This window comes from Apostichopus japonicus, chromosome 9, assembly GCF_037975245.1.
Source record: "Apostichopus japonicus isolate 1M-3 chromosome 9, ASM3797524v1, whole genome shotgun sequence".
Classification (NCBI taxonomy): Eukaryota; Metazoa; Echinodermata; class Holothuroidea; order Aspidochirotida; family Stichopodidae; genus Apostichopus; species Apostichopus japonicus.
The window spans coordinates 20810001-20832608 of record NC_092569.1 but is presented as its reverse complement, the minus strand read 5'-3'; the positions used below and the strand labels follow the sequence as shown (position 1 = coordinate 20832608).

Here is a 22608-nt window from a genome sequence, read left to right as displayed (position 1 = left end):
TAAAGAATTAGGTCTGTTTATTGATTATATATCATAGATTTTTAATATTGTGTCTCTGCGTATACTTCTGAACAAGTAGACTTCATATTGTATTCCAAAAGACGTCAACATCTTTCGATCAATAGCGTGGCTGTTTTCCATTTTCTTTTGTCGCTTTTTGGCGAATGTTAACATTAACAATAACGCCGAACTTGAATCACGTGATTGGTTGTGTGTTCCCGAAAACTTCGATATCTGCGTAGCAACACGAGGGTTTTCAAAGTAACTTAGAACATTGATGAGCTTGACAAGGAATTATCCAGAAAAACTCTTAATTTCTACTAAACATTGAGAAAAGAAGATGAGTGGAATTCAGTTTTCGTGTATCTTTCATTGCTTCCTTCTTGGTATTTGCATTTATTCTTCGATGGCGGGAAGCGTTGGTAAGTAGAATAACGGAAAGTAGATCTAACATTTCATCTCATTACTTTGACGTTGTGAATTTAAAGAAAAAGCATGAATCAGCAAACACGGATCAGTTATTATACTTGTAGCAAATATTTGTTATGTAACTGCTCGATTATGATCTTTAAACTAACAGTTCTTATGATTTCAGCTTTTTTCAAGTGCACAAAACCACACTCATTTAAAGATGACGTTATGCCTTGTGGTGGTAACTGCAGCAATCAAATGGAGGTTATACCGAGTGCCGGTAAGTAACAGTTGCTATTTAAGTAATCTAAGAAGTTATAGATGTAGACAAGTAATAAATGTATCGAAGTAAAAACTGACTTTTTTTGCCCTGCAAAAGGAACAGTAATTTAATTTGAAGCTTCATTAACATATTATATTGAAACGTATATGTCATATGCATAATAGTAATTATTATGAACTATTTGGTGAATATATAGAGAATCCTGAAATGACTGAATCTTAGTTAAGCGCTTTGCTTATTCATGGGAAGTTGTAGTGAAGATATATTTACAACCATCCTCTCTAACTATAAACTCTATTTGGCATCCAACGCTCTGAGTACTGGCCCAAAGGGAAAGAAAGAAAGAGCATCAAGACATCAAATAAATCTGTTTTAGAAGGAAATATATATGCATATTTTCGGTTCAGACGAACCACTTAATTTTTTGATGGCAGCGGATGTTCAGTTATCTGTTTCTTTAAACAGACTCACTAATATAAAACTCACTTTGTACATATAATTGTGTAAACAAACTTTATTTACTTCCGTATAGCGTTGTAATATATGTTAAAGAATGGTAATACGTCAAACGAAATGCTCGCTATGAGTTCTCGTTGCCAGGTTGTATATCAGGAGTATTGTATGTGAATACTAAATGTAAGTATTTATTAAGTTTAACTCTTCTCGGCAGAGCCACCGACATAAAATTGAGTGAATATTTACGTCCTAGTTGAAATGTCTGAATACTAATATAGACAACACTATTTGCTGTCGTATATCGTTATGTTAACCAAATGGTAATGAGTCAAAAGAAATGCTGGAAATAATTGTATATGTTTGTAAGTTGCATATCATGATTTCATGTATCGAAAACTGACTTTTACAAAGTCATTAGTTATAATGGCTATAGCATTTTACAACTACAATTGATGAATCCAAAATACAAGTATAATACACCATCTCACTCATGACATAAACCGGGGGGGGGGGGGGATAATATCAACACAACGTAAAGTAAGAACACAACAAGCTGATAAGTATTAAGAATATGTACTTTGCTATCGAAACATTCTTTCGAATATTTCTCGGGAAACATCTCTAATTCTATATCTCTGACAGTTTGACGAGGTAGGTTACATATTTTCTTAGATGGTTAGATATTAATGTATAATATATAAAGAGTTAGGCAAGTATACATTGGAAAAGATAGAAAAACATCTGACACTAATCATTGTCGTTAACAGATGAGAGAACAAAAACGGAAACAACACTGAGTGGAATCAAATCAACATGGATGCACTCTACTGATGAAATGCGATCATTTATGTCAACCGGTGAAACATCAACAACAAAAAATTCGTTGGGAACGGATATGAGTGACCAATCAGCAACTACAGTATACTCAACAGATGGGGTGCGAATGTTACCGTCAACTGATGAAATGACAACACGATCCAAAAGTTTGTTGTCAACAACAATGATACCTACAACAGGTAACGATACAGCATGTGGTGTACTTTTTTAATTATTTGACTCAGTCATGAAACAGATTGGTATTCATCATTATTATGTCGACAATGTGAACGTCAAGAAGAATTTGGTTTTACACGGCTTGGACTAATTAAACATTAGAATGTTGTGTATTAAGATTGTTAGGTAAATATTTTATAATCGTATGCTAACGTCCTATAATGTGTCTATTTTTTTTTAAGTATTACGGGACCATTTAAAACTTAGTGTTATGATTGTAAATATCAACTAATGTGATATTTAATTAATCAATCATTAGATTCAATCAATAAACTAGCAACAACACCGAGTAAATTATTACGTACAACCATGCACTCAACAGATGAAACAACATTACTTCGGTCAACCGATAAAATGACAACCATCAGCACAAATGAATTTTCAACAACATCGATGGTCTCAACAGGTAACGTGATGGTTTTTCGTTTTGTCTAGAGCTTGAATGATTAAGTGATAGAATTAACATCAAATTTATCTACGACTACAGTTGTTTCGTCAGAAACGTTGGTTCCCATGCATCTTCATCAGCTGATACATGATGAATGTTCATCTGAGCAACAAACATACGGCAGTATTAGTTATTTAGTCTGTATACACTTGTTCGAAGTTATTACAGTTGATATAGATTTATCTTATTTTCGATGGTTTAAAGAATTAACAGGAAATACGTTTATTAACGTCAACCGTTGAAACGCCATCGACAACTAATGCTACTAGTACAATTGAGCTATCAACAACACGGATGCCTACAACAGGTGATTTAAAAATGTATACCATTAAGTCTACAATTACTTCAGTTCACAATTGGAGAACAATTGTAACAATTAGATAGGCATACGTGTATTCCCTACCGCCTGGCCTTCTCAAATATCTATATTATATAATACTTAGACGGTAAGACACTATTGTAACTTACTTTATTTGATTAAACAGTAACATGTGTGCATATTTGATAGCTTAGTTTCATATCTCAATCAGAATATGTTATAATAGCCAACCAATAACATTACCATTCACAACAGACATTCTTCGCAATGTGCTGAATTAACCTCGGTTTAATTGACCTTTTACATGTCAGAAACAAACTGAAGTGGTAAAGCTACAAGTAACGATATTCTGATTGTTACCTCTCAAAATGATATTGAAAATAATTCTTACAGTATTATACTTACGAGACTTCTTCTGGGATGTAATATCTCCGTTCGGAATTTCTAATTTTTGTAAACATTTGGCCAGGTGAGCATTTGAAAGAACCGTCATGTTGTTGATTGCATAGTAAAGGGCAATTTTTACGACCGCCGACTTGAACATGTCATTTTACTTCAGAATCTTGCCCAACCAACATGGTATGGATGCACGTTCATGCCAAACTACGTGCGATGATCCCGATGGACTCAATGGTTGTTTTAAAAGCTGTGACGATGAACCAGGTTATACGTGTGTCTGTCCAGATGGATTCCTTATCAGAGATGGAGCATGCATACCGTTGTATGAATGCGGATGCTACCACTCGTTCATGGGAGTCATGTCGGTATTTTCACATAGCTCGACATTTTTCATTTTTCGCATGTGTCACGTTTTTCGAAGATCTCTTTTAGAGAGTGTAAAAAACATCAATATCAAGAACTAAACGAGCGCGTACATTTCTTGTGTCCATACTTATTCCTATTATAGGCTTCTTACTTATTCCGTTGAAAAATTCACTTTCTTTAACCGTTTACGAAATACGAAGTTTTTCGAAACGCAATTTGAAGGTTATATAGGTTAATACTAGTCAGATTCGGATATCACTTATGACATCTTTAGGTTGGGCAGAAAAATTGATTTGAAGATTCGTTTGAAGTTATTATATCTACCATTCAGAAAATGCAGTAGTCACAACGTGCCGATATCCCATTTTTTTGGGGGGGGGGGCATTAAAGTTCAGATTAAAAAAGACAATGAATATAACGTCAAAGTTTCCACTAATGTATTATATATTATTAACCGTTGAATGAAGTCTCATTTGAGCAGAGTTAACATTTTCTCTCGACTTGCTCGTATTCTTGAACATTTCTGCACAGAACGGATCATTGCATGTTAACTTTAACTGCACAAGACGTTGCACATGTGAAAATGATGTTCTCCACTGTGAAGAATACTCTTGCAGTAATGATGCAACATGCCAGAGCAAAGGTCAAAGTTCATCTTGCGAGTGTAAAGAGGGCTACTGGGGAAATGGTACGACTTGTCAAGTAACCACAAACTGCCAGGATGTTTATTATGGTTTGTCCACCAAAGAAGGCATTTATTTGATACATCCGCCTTCTTGGGCACATGAACCTTTCCAAGTTTATTGCAAAGGTGGTTGGATGGTAAGTTTTCTTCACGAAACCAAGACACTTGTCATTTCACATTTCGCATAACTCGTAAATGTTCTTTTGCAGATGCTTTTTCTTTTATATTATTAATATTATCCCATACGTCTGTAACACTATTGCTGGAACACATTTTAAGTATACGTGGCTGCCCGCTGTAATGTTCCTGTCCTCTTACTAATCAAAACGCGGAGTCGCTATTACCCTGTGATCATGTAAACAAGACGTTGATGTTGATTATATTCCACTTAATCTAACATTCACTTATATTTCGATCTTTAACTACTATCTTAGATTGTTCCCAAAGCTACTACTAGAAACAAAATTCTTGACCAAATGACGGCATTAGTCCCTTTATATTTCGCTCTGGGTCAAATTTCGACCAGCGATACCAAACGTTCGTCACTTGAGTAACTTCTGCAAACCTTGTAGGTTACATGAGATATGCCATCATATAGGTAACGTTCATATAGGAAGAAGACAAGAAAGCACAGTTTATAGAATTAACTAATTGCATAATAGTAGCAACTTCAGTATTTTCTTTATTATCATGAAGTCTTCCCAATTGTTTTGTCGTCGCATAAACTCACTTCAGCAATTATGAGATCTCTTCCAGAGGCAACTCTTGTCACCTTCAGTTAAACTGTACATATTCAACTTGTGTATCGTTCTAAAACAAGCGGTTATTTTTTATACAGCTGTTTCAGAGGCGAGTTGATGCTTCTGTGTCATTTTTCAATGATTGGATAACCTACAGAGATGGATTTGGCGATCTCAATTCTAGTTTCTGGATTGGAAATGAGAAAATACATGTCATATCAGCCGAGAGAGATCATCAACTCAGAATTGAAATTTGGTTCAACACCACCAATGATGCCAGTGAATATCTTCATTACAATCTTTTTAGAATTAGCTCCGAGGCAACAAAATACGAGATAACGCTTGGAAGTTACACAGGGAGCTTTGGTACGTATTTTTCCGCGAATATCACATGCCTCTGACAAGTTCAATTTAGTCTGGTTTTGTTGACTGAATGTAAAATGTGTAGTTGTTTGTTCTTAATGCCATAGCATATTTGTCAAGACCTCTTAAAACGCTTGAAAGAGTGCGAAGGGGAATTACTAATATGCAAATGCTAACGAAGTTCTTGGGATACTTCAACTAAAATCGAAAGGTTCACAATGCTAAATTGAGGTTTCATGCTTGTTTAGGCTACAGGAAGCCTTTAGACTGCATCCGAAAAGTATATGACATATCTGTGTGTTTTTTTTTTAGTTAGCCTGTAACAATAACTGTAAAAAGAAATGGATAAGTTTTTAAAAAGTCTTCTCATGAAATTTTAAAGAAGCTTAATATAAAAACTCTCTTTTTATATTAAACAGATTATGACTACATGGATTACCATCGAGATATGAAATTTACTACCTACGATCAGGACAATGATTTAGTTCTTCAAAATTGTGCTATTAGTGAATTCCATCCCGGCGGCTGGTGGTTCAATGGTTGTTTTACTATTGCGTTAAATGGAATCTACGGTGGCCCTTGGGATACAGGAATATGCTTGTTTCAATGGAATACTTTCGATTACAACTGTTCTGTTGTAGCAGTGGATATGAAAATTAAGCCGTTGTGAGGCTCTACTAACAGATATTCACGACCATTTCTTCTGTGAAATCGTGATACCCACGGATCTAAAAAAAAAATACTATGTGACGTTTTGGCCCTCCGAACATGCAATGAACTTGATAATCAGGTCATATTATTAAAACACTAGAAGCTAAGATTATGGAGAACTGATGTGTGAGTCTTATTACTCAAGTTTCGTTACTATAAGACCACATCATGACAGGGGAATGAGGGTTGTATGTTCAATTTTCCAAAACCAGCAGATTATGATATTCAAATTTAAACTTGTAGTTGATAAAGATACTACACCCTCCTATTCACAAGATGAGGAATATAATAGTTAATTTATCGATTGTGTTGCACGGACACATTTTTGGTATCAGAAGTCATATGTAAGGAAACAATTTGCAAACTTGTAATAGGAACCGCTTTCACTTTCACCTCGTAATACAGATTATAACTCTTATATAAAGCAGATTACCTTCACTGTGATGGGATCCTCTCAAATATCAAACGAAAAGGTTTTGGCATCACATAGCTTTGTTATTCTATGTTATTTTATTTGGACCTCAACATACTAGTTTTATTAAGAAAGTATGTTTTGGATTAGCGTATCATCGTTAATAAAATGACTTATTAGCATACGAAATTTATGTGTAGCACCTGTTCACTATTTGCTTGAGGAGATTCAAGGAAATGTGCAAAATAAGGTAAAGTGCCGTAATGGAAAGCTGGATTGTGCGATACTTTCAATGTCACAAGTTCGTTAAATTTGCTAGCTCGGTCAACAACATATTTACAAGGTATCAGCTGTAGAAGAACATGAGGCTTTATAGGTAATTAACATTAATGCTAAAGTATGATGTGTTAGAATTCAGAAATATTAATTTACTAATAACAAGTTTAGTCAAACAGTGTGTAAGACTTACATTTGTAAATAAAGAACTTTAACATTTTTTGGATGACAATGAAGTTTGTTATTGAATTATTTGTTGTTGTTGAAAAGTGGTTCAATATTATTTTACTCTTTGTTAGATATTTATACATAAATTAATCCGTGCCCTTCTTTTTCGGGTACGCTCAGTTTTTCTTGGGCAATTATATTGATCAACTGCAACTCCAATGATATAAAGCAATTAATGCTGCCACGACATGCCCTGGATCTAATAATTGTGTTCCCAATATTTTATTCACCGTTTTTTGGCTAGTGTGACGTCAATAGTCATGCACTATATGTGATATTTAACATTGAAAGAAATGTTTCTCGGGCAAAGTTTTTCATTAAAAAGCAAATTTTCCCAACTTCATTGGAAGAAGATTTCAGAGGAAGCAGTAACATGTATATTTACTAGACATACTCAACAATTGTTCCAAATTATGAATCGTTAAAGCTTCAAATAACATTACCAAGTAATGTTACCTGTTACATTTATAGGCGCTTTGTATATTCAAAAGTGTATCGAATTTCTTTAATGACATACACTACCCTCGTTTCTTGAACAAACATGTGAAATTTAACCTAAATGAATATTTATTCTCTACCTAATTGACAAATTTCCTGTGGCACAATTTTTTCTTAGAATATATTGTTTCTACTAAACCTCTTTGTGCTTAAAATGGCAAAACAGCAGGCTGTAATATCGAATTCGGCTGAGTAAACATTTATTGCTTTAATTACATATTTATTTCATATTTATTACCGAATGAGGTTGGCATACAATTTGTAATAGACAGTTCTATCTGGTAACTGTTTGTGACTTTAGATACGATCTAGCTCATCTGGTTAGAATAATATTGATTTGAGCTTGTAAGAGTACTGAACATTTATTACAACTTGAAGATGGCTAATTGCCTTGTTACTTGGACCTACATCTTTCTTGCTGGATTACTGATTAGGCAGAACATCGATTTCGTAATAGCGATGGGTAAGTAACAAAACGAAATTATCATTTTAGTACAATCTAATTACTTAAGGTTAAGATAGCATTTATTGCAGTGCAATTAATGAATAATTCATGTGTTATGCCATTGCTAAACACGGCGAAACTTCCTCATAATAAATGGCACTTGCGTAATCACAGTGACTATAAGTTCATCACGTCAAAGGTCATAGCGATTCTTATTCCTAAATTAAGATAATTTTGATAAGGTCGTGAGATATTTTAAACCCACATATTATTCAACCATATTGTATTCTCTTTCAGTAAATGTTCATATGAGAGTGGCGAGAAAGACATGGTTAATGTAATCTAATAGGCCCTGATAGTGTAATATCGGAATACACGAACTTTTTTAAATTCCCACCAACGCATGACAGTTTACTACCAAAATGATATCTTATTCTAAAATACTGTAAAAATCGATATTAACAATCGTCAGTATTATTCTAGAGGACACTAATTTAGAAATAAAACGTGTTAAATGGAGAAATGAACACAGACGACCACAACACCATCAGTCACAAAGATAGCAATATCACAATTTTAACGCAAGAAAGAATAATACAACCTCTCTTTACTTATGAATTTTTTGGACGAAAGCCCGATGTGATACCATTGACATGAATTTGTTGCTATATGATTATTAACACCATTAGGCTATATGCTTGTATTAGTTATCGGTATACACTGCTTTTCAATTTTATCTGTATCTGATCTTTGCAAACTTTCAGTTTCATCGCTTCTTGATAACTCACTTTCATTTTCTTTTCTCAGGTCTTTTCGAATTTGAGGATTTAATGATGAAGAACGCAGGTGGTGAACAAGACCAACGAGGTAAATTCTGTTATAAAATTCGGTTAATAGATTCCAACGTAATACCGATTAAATGCTTTAAAACAATATTGTCATTTGAGTTTTTTTTTTCTAATTTTTCTATCAGATTATGTAGGGTACATTCAGATAGATGAAGTAATGTATTTTGAATCTAAATACACCTGAGATTAAGAACAAAGAACTTCAGTGCATATTATTACCGCTCATTGTTGATGTTTCGTTTATAGATACAATAAGTACATTGGGAACGGATATGAGTGACCAATCAGCAACTACAGTGTACTCAAAAGATGGGATGAGAATATCACCGTCAACTGATGAAATGACAACAGGGATGCCTAAAACAGGTAACGTGATAACATATGATGTCGTTTCTCAGTATTTAAATCCCACATAAAACAGATGGTACTCATCTTTATTATGTTGACAAGAAGTAGTTGGTCTACCATTACTTGGACTTATACAAAATAAGTAACGTCGTGTGTTAATATTCTTATTTACATATTTTACAAACGCATGATAACGCCCATTCGTGTTTAGGTTTGACTTATTTCGAGATTAAAAATATATTACGTGATCAATTAAAACTTCATGTAAATCTTTACAATATTTAAAAAAATGTGATATTTTGTCATTAAGTCAATATGTGATTTGCCAAACAAACTAGCAACAACACCGAGTGAATTACTATTCACAACCATGTACTCAATAGATGAAACAATATTGCTTCGGTCAACCAATAAAATGACAACCACCAGCAAAAATTAAGTTCGCAAATCATCGGTGGTCCCAACAGGTAACGTGATGGTTACTTGTAACTCCCTTCTCTTCATATATTTTGTCTAGTACTATAATATTTAGGTGTAAGAATTTTAACCAATTTAATATACAATAAATGTTTCCTTTGAAACTTCAGTTCACATGCACCTTTCAAATGCTGATGCATTTTAAACGTTCGTCTTAGCAACTACCAAACGACAATATTAGTTCTTTAGTCTGTATACTTTTTTTCCAACATGTTAAAATTTATGTAGATTTATCTTAGTTTACATATGTTAAGAGTTAACATATATTGAAAACGATTGAACAACAGCTTACACTGAACATTTCGTTTACAGATGAAAGAAGTCACATTTAGGTTACTGGATATAAAAGTAATACAGCTGATTATATGGATAAGCACAATAATGTTAGTTAGTTCCGATTATTCTATCATATTATGTAAAGTTCATTGAGACAAATCAAGTAATGTGTTTTGCATATATTAAAAAAAAAAACGGAACTTCAATGCATACTGTAAAGCTCATCTTCGCTGTTTCGTTTATAGATACAATTAGTACATTGGGAACGGATATGAGTGACCAATCAGCAACTACAGTATACTCAACAGATGGGATGAGAATATCACCGTCAACTGATGAATTGATTACGCCATTCGAGAATTTGGTGTCAACAACAGTGATGCCTACAGCAGGTAAAGAGATAACATATGGTGAATATGTTTCTCAGGATTTGAGTCAATCTGAAACCATTTATATTGATAAACCAGAACAATATTCTTGTTGACATGAACATCATATGTATTTGGTGTAACGTTGCTTGGATCAATAAAAAAAATCTCTTTTAACATTGCTTTTTAAGTATTTGACATTCGCATTCATGTGTCTAGCTTTGAATTATCTCGGGACCAACAATATATTTAGGTCCACTTATAACTTTATATTTGTGATTATTGAAAAATCAGCAAATATGATATTTATCATTTGCTCAACAATATATTCAATGAAAAAAACTTCCAACACAGAGTGAATTATTAAGTGCAAACATGTACTCCACAGATGAAACAATGTTGCTTCAGTCAACCGATAAAATGACTACTATCGACAAAGAGGAATTTTCAACAACATCGATGTCCTCAACAGGTCACTTGCTACCTGAGAGAATTTCACATGAAACAACACGATCTATGAATAAAGAGCAATTATTCATGTCAACCGTTGACCCGTCATCGACCGCAGCAACTACACGTAGAAATGAATTATCAACAACACGGACACCTACAGCAGGTAGTCTAAAACTCTATGCCATTAAGCCTACATTTCTACATTTCAAAATTGGAGACACAATTGTAAGAAATATTATGATATATTTAAATAGTATACTGCCCGAGTGTTTAACGTTTCTAGCGTATCTCTATTACATGAAGTGTAAACGATAAGACGGTATTTACAATAACGTATCTAGATATTTGATAGCTTAGTTTCATATTTCAATCAGAATATTTCAAATAGCCACACCAATCGAAACTACCGCTCACAATACGTACTCTACGCAATATGCTGGGGTACCTTTGGTTAGATTGAAAATACACTTGCTAGAAACACTTTGACAATTCATAGTCAAGTGGTGAAACTATAGCGTATAGAAACATCAACTAGGGATTTCTCATTTTTGTAAACCTTTGGACAAATGAGTATTTGAAAGAAAAGTCACGATGTTGTATTCATAGTTAAGAGCACTTGTTGCAACGGCCGAATTGAACATTTCATGATACTTCAGAATCCTGTCCTACCAACATGATATGGTTGAACTGTTCATGCCAAACTACGTGCGATGATCCCAAAGGACTCCATGGGTGTTTTAAGAGCTGTAATGATGAACCGGGTTATACGTGCGTATGTCCAGACGGATTCCAAATCAGAGATGGAGCATGCATACCGTTGGAAGAATGCGGGTGTTACCACTCGCCCACAGGAGTCATTTCGGTATTTTCACACAACTCGACAGTTGTGATTTTTCCTGATATGTCAAGACTTCCTTAACTACGAAGATGTGTTTGAGAGAGCTTAAATATCATCACTACCAACAAATAAAATAGCAAGCACATGTTTTGTTCATGTAGCTATACAGATTGCGTTGAAGAAGTTCCCTTTAACCTTTTGCTATATAGATATAAGAAAAGGAGATTCATTTTAAACGTAATTGGTGTAATTGGTTGTTTTAATTCAGATTTGGAGTTCACTATCATGATAGCTTTAGGTGGGTCAGAAACATTAAGTTATATAGGAGATGCAATAAGATTACAATTCTGTTTTTTCATGGTTTTGTGTGACAGTCCCAACGTTTGGTAAACCAGAAAAGATTGTTAAAATTACATTTAAATTGAAAAAGACAACTAATATCAAATTATATTTTCCACTGACGTATTATTTATATCAGCCGTTCAATAAAATCTCGTTTCAGCACAGCTTTATCTTCCCATGGCTTGTAATTGTTAACATTTCTGCACAGAACGGATCATCGCATGTTAACTTAAACTGCACAAGACGTTGCACATGTGAAAATGATGTTCTCCACTGTAAAGAATACTCCTGCAGTCATAATGCAACATGCCAGAAACAAGGTCAAAGTTCATCTTGCGAGTGTAAAGAGAGCTACTGGGGAAATGGCCACCTTTCAAGTAATCACAAATTGTCAGGATGTTTATAATGGTTTATCCACCAAAGAAGGCATTTATTGGATACATCCGCCTTCTTGGGCACATGAACCATTTCAAGTTTATTGCAAAGGTGGTTGGATGGTAAGTTTTCTTCACGAAACCAGGACACTTGTCATTTCACATTTCGCATAACTCGTAAATGTTTTTTTGCAGATGCTTAAAATGAAAAATATCTAAATTTTCCTTAACATTATTAATATTAACCCATACGTCAGGTGAAATAGAGGTTATTAATCTTAGAAAGTTCAATAATCTATAACACTATTGCTGGAACACATTTTCAGTATACGTGGCTGCACGCTGTAATGTTCCTGTCCTCTTACTAATCAAACCGCGGAGTTGCTATTACCTGTGATCATGCAAACAAGACGTTGGAGTTGATGATATTCCACTTAATCTAACATTCACTTATATTTGGATCTTTAACTACCCTCCTAGATTGTTTCCAAAACTACTACCAGCCGCTTACTTTACAAACAAAATTCTTGAACAAATGACGGCATAATGCTATTATATTACGCTCTGGGTCAAAGTTCGACCAGCGATACCAAACATTCGTTACTTGAGTAACTTCTTCAAACCTTGTAGGTTACATGAGATATGCCATCATAGTTAACGTTCATGTAGGAAGCAGACAAGAAAAGACAGTTTTAGAAGTAGCTAATAGCATAATAGTAGCAACGTCGGTATTTTCTTAATTATCATGAAGTCTTCCCAATTCTTTCGTCGTCGCATAAATTCATTTCAGCAATTATAAGATCTCTTCCAGAGGCAACTCTTGTAACCTTCAGTTAAACTGTACATATTCAACTTGTAAAACAAGCGGTTATTTTTCATACAGCTGTTTCAGAGGCGAGTTGATGCTTCTGTGTCATTTATCAATACTTGGATAACCTACAGAGATGGATTTGGCGATCTCAATTCTAGTTTCTGGCTTGGAAATGAGAAAATACATGTCATATCAGCTGAGAGAGATCATCAACTCAGAATTGAAATTTGGTTCAACACCGCCAATGATGCCAGTGAATATCTTCATTACAATCTTTTTAGAATTAGCTCCGAGGCAACAAAATATGAGATAACGCTTGGAAGTTACACAGGGAGCTTTGGTACGTATCTTTCCGCGAAAATCATATGCCTCTGACAAGTTCAATTTAGTCTGGATTTATTGACTGAATGTAAAATGTATAGTTGTTTGTTCTTAATGTCATAGTATATTTGTCAAGACCTCTTAAAACGCTTGAAAAAGAGCGAAGGGGAATTACTAATATGCAAATGCTAACGAAGTTCTTGGGATACTTCAACAAAAGTCGAAAGGTAACACAATGCTAAATTGAGGTTTCATGCTTGTTTAGGCTTCAGGAAGCCTTTACACTGCATCCGAAAAGTATATGACATGTCTGTATTTTTTACAGTTAGCCTGTAACAATGACTGTAAAAAGTAATGGATAAGTTTAAAAAATAGTATTCTCATGAATTTAAAAAGAACCTTAGTATAAAAACTCTCTTTTTGTATTAAACAGAATATGACTACATGGATTACCATCGAGATATGAAATTTACTACCTACGATCAGGACAATGACGTAGCTAACCAAAATTGTGCTGATAGTGAATTCCATCCGGGCGGCTGGTGGTTCAATGCTTGCCATTCTATTATGTTGAATGGAATCTACGGTGGCCCTTGGGATACAGGAATATGTTTGTATCAAAGGTATACTCTCGATTACAACTGTTCTGTTGTAGCAGTGCATATGAAAATTAAGCCCTTATGAGGCTGTACTTACAGATGTTAACGACCATATCTCCCTTGAAAGTCGTTACGCCAAGGACCTTACAAATATTGCTCACTGTATGTCTAATAGTAATCGCTAGAAGCCAGAAAGAGGATTGGAGAGGATCGTGACGATTTTCCTTAAAGAACATGCATAATCAGGCTATATAATGAAAGCATTACAAGCTAAGCTTATAAAGAATTGTAAATAAAAGCTTATCACTCAAGGTTCGTTTATGCAACACCTCATTCGTGACAATGTGGGTTGGGTCTTTAATTTTGCCAAACCAGCAGATTATAATTATTCAAATTCAAAATTGTAGTTGACAAGGCTTTTACACCCTCCTATCACAAGATATGGATAAAGAGAAGGTAAATATTGCATTTGAATTATCGATTGTATTGGAAGGACAAATTAAACTGTCAATAGTCAGACGTAAGAAAGAATATTACATTTAGTTTATTTTGACTTCAACATCTACCATAGATACATATTATATTTTGATTTTTATATATGTTTTATCATCATAAAGGAAATGAGCCAGCTCTAGAAAAGAGGAAATGACAGGACATATTAATATGCATATTTGAAGACGAGGTAGAAAAAAATCTATCTATACAATATATATATATATATATATATATATATATATATATATATATATATATATATATATATACATATATATATATATATATATATATATATATATATATATATATATATATACATATATATATATATATATATATATATCTATATATATATAAATATATATATATATATATATATATATATATATATGTATATATATATATATATATATATATGTTTGTGTGTGTGTACTATGATTGGTAAAATTGGATATGCCAATAATATATATTGTTTACCTTTTACCAAAATGAACGTATGGAGGATTATATGGTAAAGATCAAACAATATATTAATCGTTGCCCATGACCTTTGTTTATATATATATATATATATATATATATATATATATATATATATATATATATATATATATATATATGTTTGTGTGTGTGTACTATGATTGGTAAAATTGGATATGCCAATAATATATAGTTTACCTTTTACCAAAATGAACGTATGGAGGATTATATGGTAAAGATCAAACAATATATTAATCGTTGCCCATGACCTTTGTTATGTTATTGCCATAGCTTATTTCATCAATGCACACTAACATAAAAATTATATTTTATGGGAGATACTCTCAAGCAATCCGCCATAAATACGTTAGAAGAGACTCATATGACTAGGAAGGCTGTCAGCCTTCTTGATTTTCCCAGCTTATAGAACAATATGCTTTATCGATTGTTCTTTTCTAGCTCTAGGAAAAAACATGAATGTGCTCTCATTTATATTGATCTTTTTTGCATACATTCATTGTCATTCAACATCAAGACGATCTAGTGACAGTTTTAGAAATTTTAAATGATATATACCAGCAGGCAGCACTATAATCGATCGCGAAAAGTGTCCCATGTAATGATAACGACTTTATTATTACTTGTTATCATTTCCTATCATATGAGACCCCATTTCATAATGCTAATTAGAATGAGTTAATATCTGAGGCACCTTTCATAACATGTTTTCATTGACAAAAACAACTATTCGCATGAACTTGCAAAGGCATTGATTTAACAAAAGTCTCTAATCTAGCAAAGATACAAAGATGTTACCATAGGGAAGGAAGGTTTGACCTTTCTCAACTGAGACGGTTAAATGCTTTGTTCAAGTTTACTGATTTAAAATTATTAAATAAGAAATCGCCCACGTTGCTTTCGTAACGCAATAAATCGCCAGAGATGGAAACTGTTTCGTCAAAGTTTATATTTCTTGCTTTTGTCTTGACAATTTCTTACATCCTACGCAAGGGGAACGTTTTTGTAAGTTTACAAAGATATAATGTATTAGACTATATCAATTGACCACTTATCATGTTCTAAAGTGCAAAGATAAATACATTTTTGACTAAAGCTTGATTCGAACATGTGACCAGGGATCAAACCCTACTAATATTTGATACGACAGAGAAGTCATCTAAGTCACTGGTTAGAACCCTGTTAGAGACATATGTGTCATTGGTCTTTTACAGTTTGTTTACTTTAATTTCCAGCATTCAGTTTTCTTACCTTCATTCTGAAATAACTGGGTAACATATATCGAACTAATAGCTACAATAGTCAGAATATATGTAAAGCAGTTTCACTCCATAACTTTTCTCTCCAACTGTTAAGTCTTCACAGAAACTAAAAGTGTCAGAAGTTTGTTTTGCTTTTAAATGATTAAATATATTTAATTTTCTAACAAATAACAACTGTTCTTAGTCTGTAAATACATCGATTCCTTTTGCAGTTAATGAACTTCACACTATTTGATTTGTTATAGTAACATAAAGTTTTCAAATACACCATCTATCTCTAGATTTGCACATCACAAGGAAATTTAATTTAAAACTAAATAATCTTTACATTTTAAGCAGCTGTGATTTATGTCGACCCTCGAAACGTCAATAAAAGTATTTTAAAGGTCTTTGCCGTTTACCAGAAGACCGCAACTTACGAGTTGGAACATAGAAATGTAAAAGAACTTGAACTCCATGTTATCGATTGTCATCCAAGTAAAGGTCATATTTCTGTACTACATTATTTGTCGACGAAACGGCAAACAGCTAGGTCGCAAAACTGCGTTTTGGCACTAGTGGAGAGGAGGGATTATATGTTAGGTTATCGAGGAGAGGGGTGGCCCCTGCTCTTTGAGAAAGTTTGGTAAGCCGGAGGGTGCTTTTATACAAAAAAGGGTTAGAGGGAGAGGGTGGGCAAACATTGGAAGCTTGTACCTTACGCTTTGATCAGAATTGGCTCTTGCCATTATTCAATCAAACTGTCTTTCAGTTCAATGCATTGCAATCTCAACAATAAATGTTTTTCGAGTTTCCCTTTGAATGAGTAGTACTTGCATTTTCTCTAGTAAAAATATATAAATGGTCTCAAATATGGTAAATGGTATCATCATGGTATAACCCTGAATCATAGCAATTTTACGTCACAGTGGGAGAAATTATGTTTTATCCTATGAAATACGCGTATTTTAAGTCAAAAACGTTGAATATTGAGCGCTGCAGCTTATAGGCCATCAGCTGAAGCTCAAAATGTGGCTGTAAAATCACTTTCGTTCCAGCAACACCGGGTCTAGACTTTTAATGCATTTTTGGGTAGTTTAATGCATCACAAACATTATATCAAAAGTTCTCCAAAAAATTTCCTGCAGTATTTTTGTAAGAAACCGTTGAAATTGGGTATGTTATGTAGACATTACGTGCTACGATGCTATGTATTAGGAACACATGTGCTAACGTTAGATTTGGTACAGTGGTGCATACATACCACTCTTTTCTTATATGTTAAATTACGACTGATATATTTTTTTTGTATAATAGTTGGGTCAGGGTTACAAGAATGGTGGAAGAGGATTCTGGTCTAAGGGTCAGTGAGGGTTGTTTTCAGGCATTACAAGTTGTGCCCCCCCCCCCCTCCATTTTCGCCAAAATGGTAAAAAATCACATTTTCAACTTTGAAATATGAAATGCAATTTTTGCACATTATAACTTAAGGGTTTTAATTATAAAAATGTACCACTTTTAATAAACTCAGATATAATGCTTTGTAATAAATCAAATATTTTTAGATTTTCCCCCTATGTTATGAATGCATTTCGTCTGTGCATGTATGCGTAAATAATATACACATATAATAAAAAGTTCCTCTCCATAATTGTTACACTCCCCATCCAAACTGTTTTACAAATGCAACCCCCTCCCCCTCTACTTTACATGTAGCTAAATCCCTAGTTACAATGAGATGTACCAATGCCCCAAGACCAGTGAGCTATTTCTTTTGTATAAATCAATATATAAGTTGGCACACTAAGACGTCATGGCATATCGTAGATGTGAAATAAAGTTATAGTCGGTATATATCCGTTACCTTAGTACTCTTTCTACAGTCTTCTGCAAAACTAGGTACTTTCTCCTTGTTACTGAAACGACATGTTTATAATTCGTATTCCTGCAAAAAGAGTTTCCAAGGGAGTTAACGTATAAAAGAAAAGATCGACAAGGTTTCGAATGGTATTTTGAATAATAATAGTTCTATATTCTACAAATAATATGAATAATAAAGGTGAATGGTACAAATAAGTGAATAACGAAGACAGTTAACTTAAGCCCCAGATAGAAAGAAATAAGTATCTATTAAGACTGGGTCGATACACTCAATGGTGTAGTCGAGCTGGGCCTTTGCGATGATTCAAGATACAGGTTCTTCATCAAAAGGCGCGGCGCGGAATTAATAAGTGATTAAAAGTTCATCCAAGGACAGTTGTACTAGTCTTAACAGTATCCACTTCAATTCACTGCATGGAAGTCAGATATGGTATGGAAAAGGGAAAGTCTATTCCGTAGTAGAGGTGAAGATAATTAGATGAAATAAAAGTCACTAAAGACTTGAATATCCTTCAGTCAAAACTTGAACAGATGCACAGAACATATTAACAATATGAATAAAACAGGTAACAAAATGTTACGGCAAACAATAAAGAACCGTGATATTGGAACAGGGTCAGGGGCGATGGTTCCCCAACAACAGTATATAAACCTATGACTGGTTTCAGGACGCGGTCTTTGCGTCATCGTCATCAGTAAATGTAGTTGTGAATATGCAAGAGGTAAAGCATGCCCATAACACCCTCCTCCCCCCTCCCCTCCCCTCCCCCTGTGATTTGAAGAAAATGTGGATATTTATCAAAGGTGTCTGGTAGGTAGGGTAATCTACGTAAAACTACTAATAGCTAAAATGAATATATGAATAAGATCATGTTTTCTGGTTCCTTTAAACTCTGGGGAACAAAAAAATGACAACATGACTTTGAAAAAGTTAACCCTCTTCACAAACTTCAAACTTGATTAAAATTTCAGACTAAGATATCAAGATTTAACACCATCACAGTTCATCCTCCAAATCATCTTCCCCTGCATCAACAATCTCAACATCTTCTTGGAAGTTGCTGCAATTTCTATATTTACATAGGTCTGTACACGGTAGTTGTGCATTCATTCACGAACATCTTCCTTTAAGACATTTGCCGACTCTACAGCTACTGCTGACACACTGAAGCAAAACATCTGGGTCAGGTGGCTTCATCATCCAAGTGATTATAAGGTCATCATTTTCAAGTTTCCATCCATGTCCCTCTGGTGAGAGTGCATCAATCCTTTGCTGCAATGCCCTACTGTGAATAGCAGCCTGGTTGGTGAAGCGCTTAACATGCTGGATCAGAGCATCTTTGTTGGTCGTAAACTCTGCTCTGAGGAGGAGATGAACAGAACACCTTGTACCATGAAATTCGATATTTTTGAGTCTCACATTTTATGATGGGGTACCAATATAATTACAATTCAGCTAGAAATATGTTGCAAATTACTTTAATAATTTCAATGGAAAGATTGACCTGATATTGCATCTCAAAACGTTTAGAGAATTTTTTAATTTTCCTTGGGGGAGGACCCCCATATTCCAAAAGTCCTACATCCACCCCTGAACACTCAATGAACCACACATTGGAGAGAGTACTTTACCTTTCAAGATCTGTATGTCTTCCTTGTCAAGAATTGTATCTAGTTTCTTCAACATAGAGAGAGGTACCTCACTTTAATGGCAACACGGTCTTTTCCTCTAATATTCATAAAATCTGGGCTCATCTTTTTTCCGCTCTGCTGCTTGTCGAAGCAATACCTTAATAAAATGAAATAAAAAAAGCAAATTGTTTTGCATTTTCTGTTGATCAAAATGTAAGTTTGAACAAATAAGAACTAAGACAATTTTATTTATATACCATGTGATCTGCTCATCTTCTATGGACAAACAAAGACACATTCAAATTTTGCAGACCAGTGTCATGCAAAAAAGAATTAAAACAGGCTTTTTTGACAGTACAGTACATTATCTCTTAATGTTATGGTTTAAATTATACAATGGTAGATTATATCTGTTACTAATAATAAAGGAGACAGATACTTGTTCATTTTGGTAAAGCTAGACAGGCTGACCATACAGTAAGACCTTGCAAACCTAACCTTATTGCACCTTTGTTACACTTATTTTTCTAACTAATATAATATCTCTATCATTCATATAAAGGGCCACAGTAAGAAAACTATGAAGCCTGTATTTAACACTTAGCCTAGTGCCCAGATGGAGAATTTGAAACAAATTTCCGTTCCTACCACCATATAACAAAACAAATCAGATGACCATGCCACTAATTATATTATGTTCAGGTCCAACACTGTGCCCTTTGACTTGGATTATATCCCTTAAGAGCTACTGATCTTGCATTATGCAACTTCTATTAACACTTCAACTATGCGACAGAAGTACAAGTAGAGTCGTGTAGTATGCTTAGGCTTACCTCCATCGAAAGTCTCTGCCTGCTGCAGCTTGTCCCGTTTGCAACGCCTAGTAATGTATTGTTTCTTTTCCCACATATAATAAATTGAACAGGCAATACACCAGAGCTTCTGCTTGGTTTCCTCGATCTTTTCCGTCAATTCTTCGTTTAAAATCATATGGGGTCTCCTCTGGAACTGTCCGTTTTCTTGCAGCAATGTGCTTGCTATCAATGAACCGCCTGTAACACTTATCGTGGAACCCCATCATACTATGCTGTTGAACACACGCTTGATCGTAGTAGGCCATGAAGTAATCAGTAGTACGGCGATATCACTGTCTCCGCCGCTGAGATAAAGCCAATCTTTAGCGCAGGAAGTAACTTTAGTCCATCGTTTATTCGTCAGTGCCTTGAATGCTTCAAATTTTACAGATTCAATGTGCACTGAGCACTGTAGATTTCCGTGTGTCGGAGACTGACTAGCGCCCGTGGGAGCCGCCATGTTTGTTGTTTTCTACAAAGATTGCACACAGAACTCATGGCTCATTGGACAATTCATATCACATGGTACAGATATCTCACTGGCGCACAACTTTTGAACGTAAAACGGCAAGTTTCTTAACATACGCAATAAAAAATATAGTTCGATCTTTCGAGCGGAATTGCAAAAAAACTGCAGGAAAGTACATGGAGAACTTTTGGATCATTAATCTTAATTAATTTATGTATTCAATGTTGTAGAGAAATTTTAGACCCGCAGTTGCTGGAACGAAACAAGCGAATTTCGACCTTCAGCTGATGGCCTATTAAAACCGATTGTTGAAGTTGAAAAGTAAAGACGAAGTGTAGTTTCTCACCACATCTTCCTACTAAACAATTTGAAGAGAGATAACAGGCAGGTTGACCAAGACAGGTAGAGGTTATATAAGAAGGCATAAATAACACTCACATCTGGCGATGAAGTATTTGTGGAATAATTTTGCATGAAGAATATCATAAGCGGCATTTAAGTGGGGAATAAAATGTTCGTAGTCAAAGTTGGAAAGAATAACAGACGGACAATCGAGACATTTTTTTTTTGTCGAAAGATAGCCTGCGAAGGTATCTTCGACGGTGTCGAACCGGCAGTTTTCCTTCGACCTTCGACGAAGGTACCTTCGACTGCAGATCGGTTTGTCGGTATAACTGTCGCAATCATCGCCTCCGACTCGACGATTGACAGGTAGTAATCAGCTTTGTAGTAGAACGTGTAGACGTATTTATCAGAAGGTCAATACATGCTTTCTGTGTAGGCTTGTGGCAACAAAGGCGGTCGTTTCTCATACAAAAATTAAGGAAAGTTGGGGAAGACAGAGTTAGTAAGTATTGAATTTTCAGTCGCCTAGCAACAACTAGTACATAAACGACACTGGTAATGAAGAAAAAAAGACTTAAGAAATTCTTGAATAAGATATTTGAAAAATATAGCATGAAAACGACAGTTGACAATGAAAACCTACACAAATGGCGTTCCTACAATTCTCTCTTCAACAGTTTGATTTGACATTTCGATGAACGCCTATGAAACGTGTGGACCATTGTTTCCTTACTACAAGATAACGCTTATTGAAACTTAGATTATGCATTATTGTGTGGCTAAAGTACATACTATTATACGAAATGTTGTCGTTATCCATGCAAGTAGCTATATTTAAAGAAGAAGGAAGAACTAAATTGAAGCCGTCGTCCTTTCTGAAATTTATACAACTTTCTCAAATTTCAAGCAGTTTGTAAACGATGGGTTAATGTAGAACTAACAATTAATCAGCAGATGCCGTGCAGTGTATCCTAAGTTAGAAAATTGACAGGCGGGCAGAAGACACGATCCTGTCCCACTGCACCTGTTCTTGCGCCTAGTA

General features: G+C 34.5%; 1 protein-coding gene and 1 long non-coding RNA gene across 9 annotated transcripts in view; one reads left to right on the top strand and one right to left on the bottom strand.

Annotated features, from left to right (window-relative positions):
- Positions 1-14847, top strand: part of LOC139973082 (uncharacterized) — a 33718-nt gene extending 18871 nt beyond the window's left edge. For 4 of the 7 annotated variants that reach the window (XM_071979475.1, XM_071979474.1, XM_071979473.1 and 1 more), the window contains 14 exons: positions 596-691; positions 1918-2166; positions 2526-2609; positions 3530-3734; positions 4267-4557; positions 5259-5526; positions 8901-8960; positions 9188-9307; positions 10288-10434; positions 10799-11026; positions 11520-11725; positions 12204-12540; positions 13301-13568; positions 13983-14847. In XM_071979475.1, the coding sequence (XP_071835576.1) occupies positions 3552-3734; positions 4267-4557; positions 5259-5526; positions 8901-8960; positions 9188-9307; positions 10288-10434; positions 10799-11026; positions 11520-11725; positions 12204-12449 (1749 nt within the window). In that variant the 5' untranslated portion in view covers positions 596-691; positions 1918-2166; positions 2526-2609; positions 3530-3551 and the 3' untranslated portion in view covers positions 12450-12540; positions 13301-13568; positions 13983-14847. Of the gene's footprint in view, positions 1-595; positions 692-1917; positions 2167-2525; positions 2610-3453; positions 3735-4266; positions 4558-5258; positions 5527-8900; positions 8961-9187; positions 9308-10287; positions 10435-10798; positions 11027-11519; positions 11726-12203; positions 12541-13300; positions 13569-13982 lie in introns of those variants that run through there. The other 3 variants (XM_071979472.1, XM_071979477.1, XM_071979479.1) reach the window with 3 other exon arrangements.
- Positions 14848-18024: 3177 nt separating this feature from the next.
- LOC139973458 (uncharacterized) lies at positions 18025-21480 on the bottom strand. Of its 2 annotated transcripts, none has more exons than XR_011795224.1 (3): positions 20732-21480; positions 19899-20055; positions 18025-19627 (listed from the first exon to the last, which is right to left on the bottom strand). It is a non-coding gene; the product is annotated as an uncharacterized lncRNA (long non-coding RNA). The 2 variants fall into 2 exon arrangements; XR_011795225.1 differs by having other exon boundaries at positions 18025-19622.
- Between the last annotated feature and the right edge of the window lie 1128 nt (positions 21481-22608).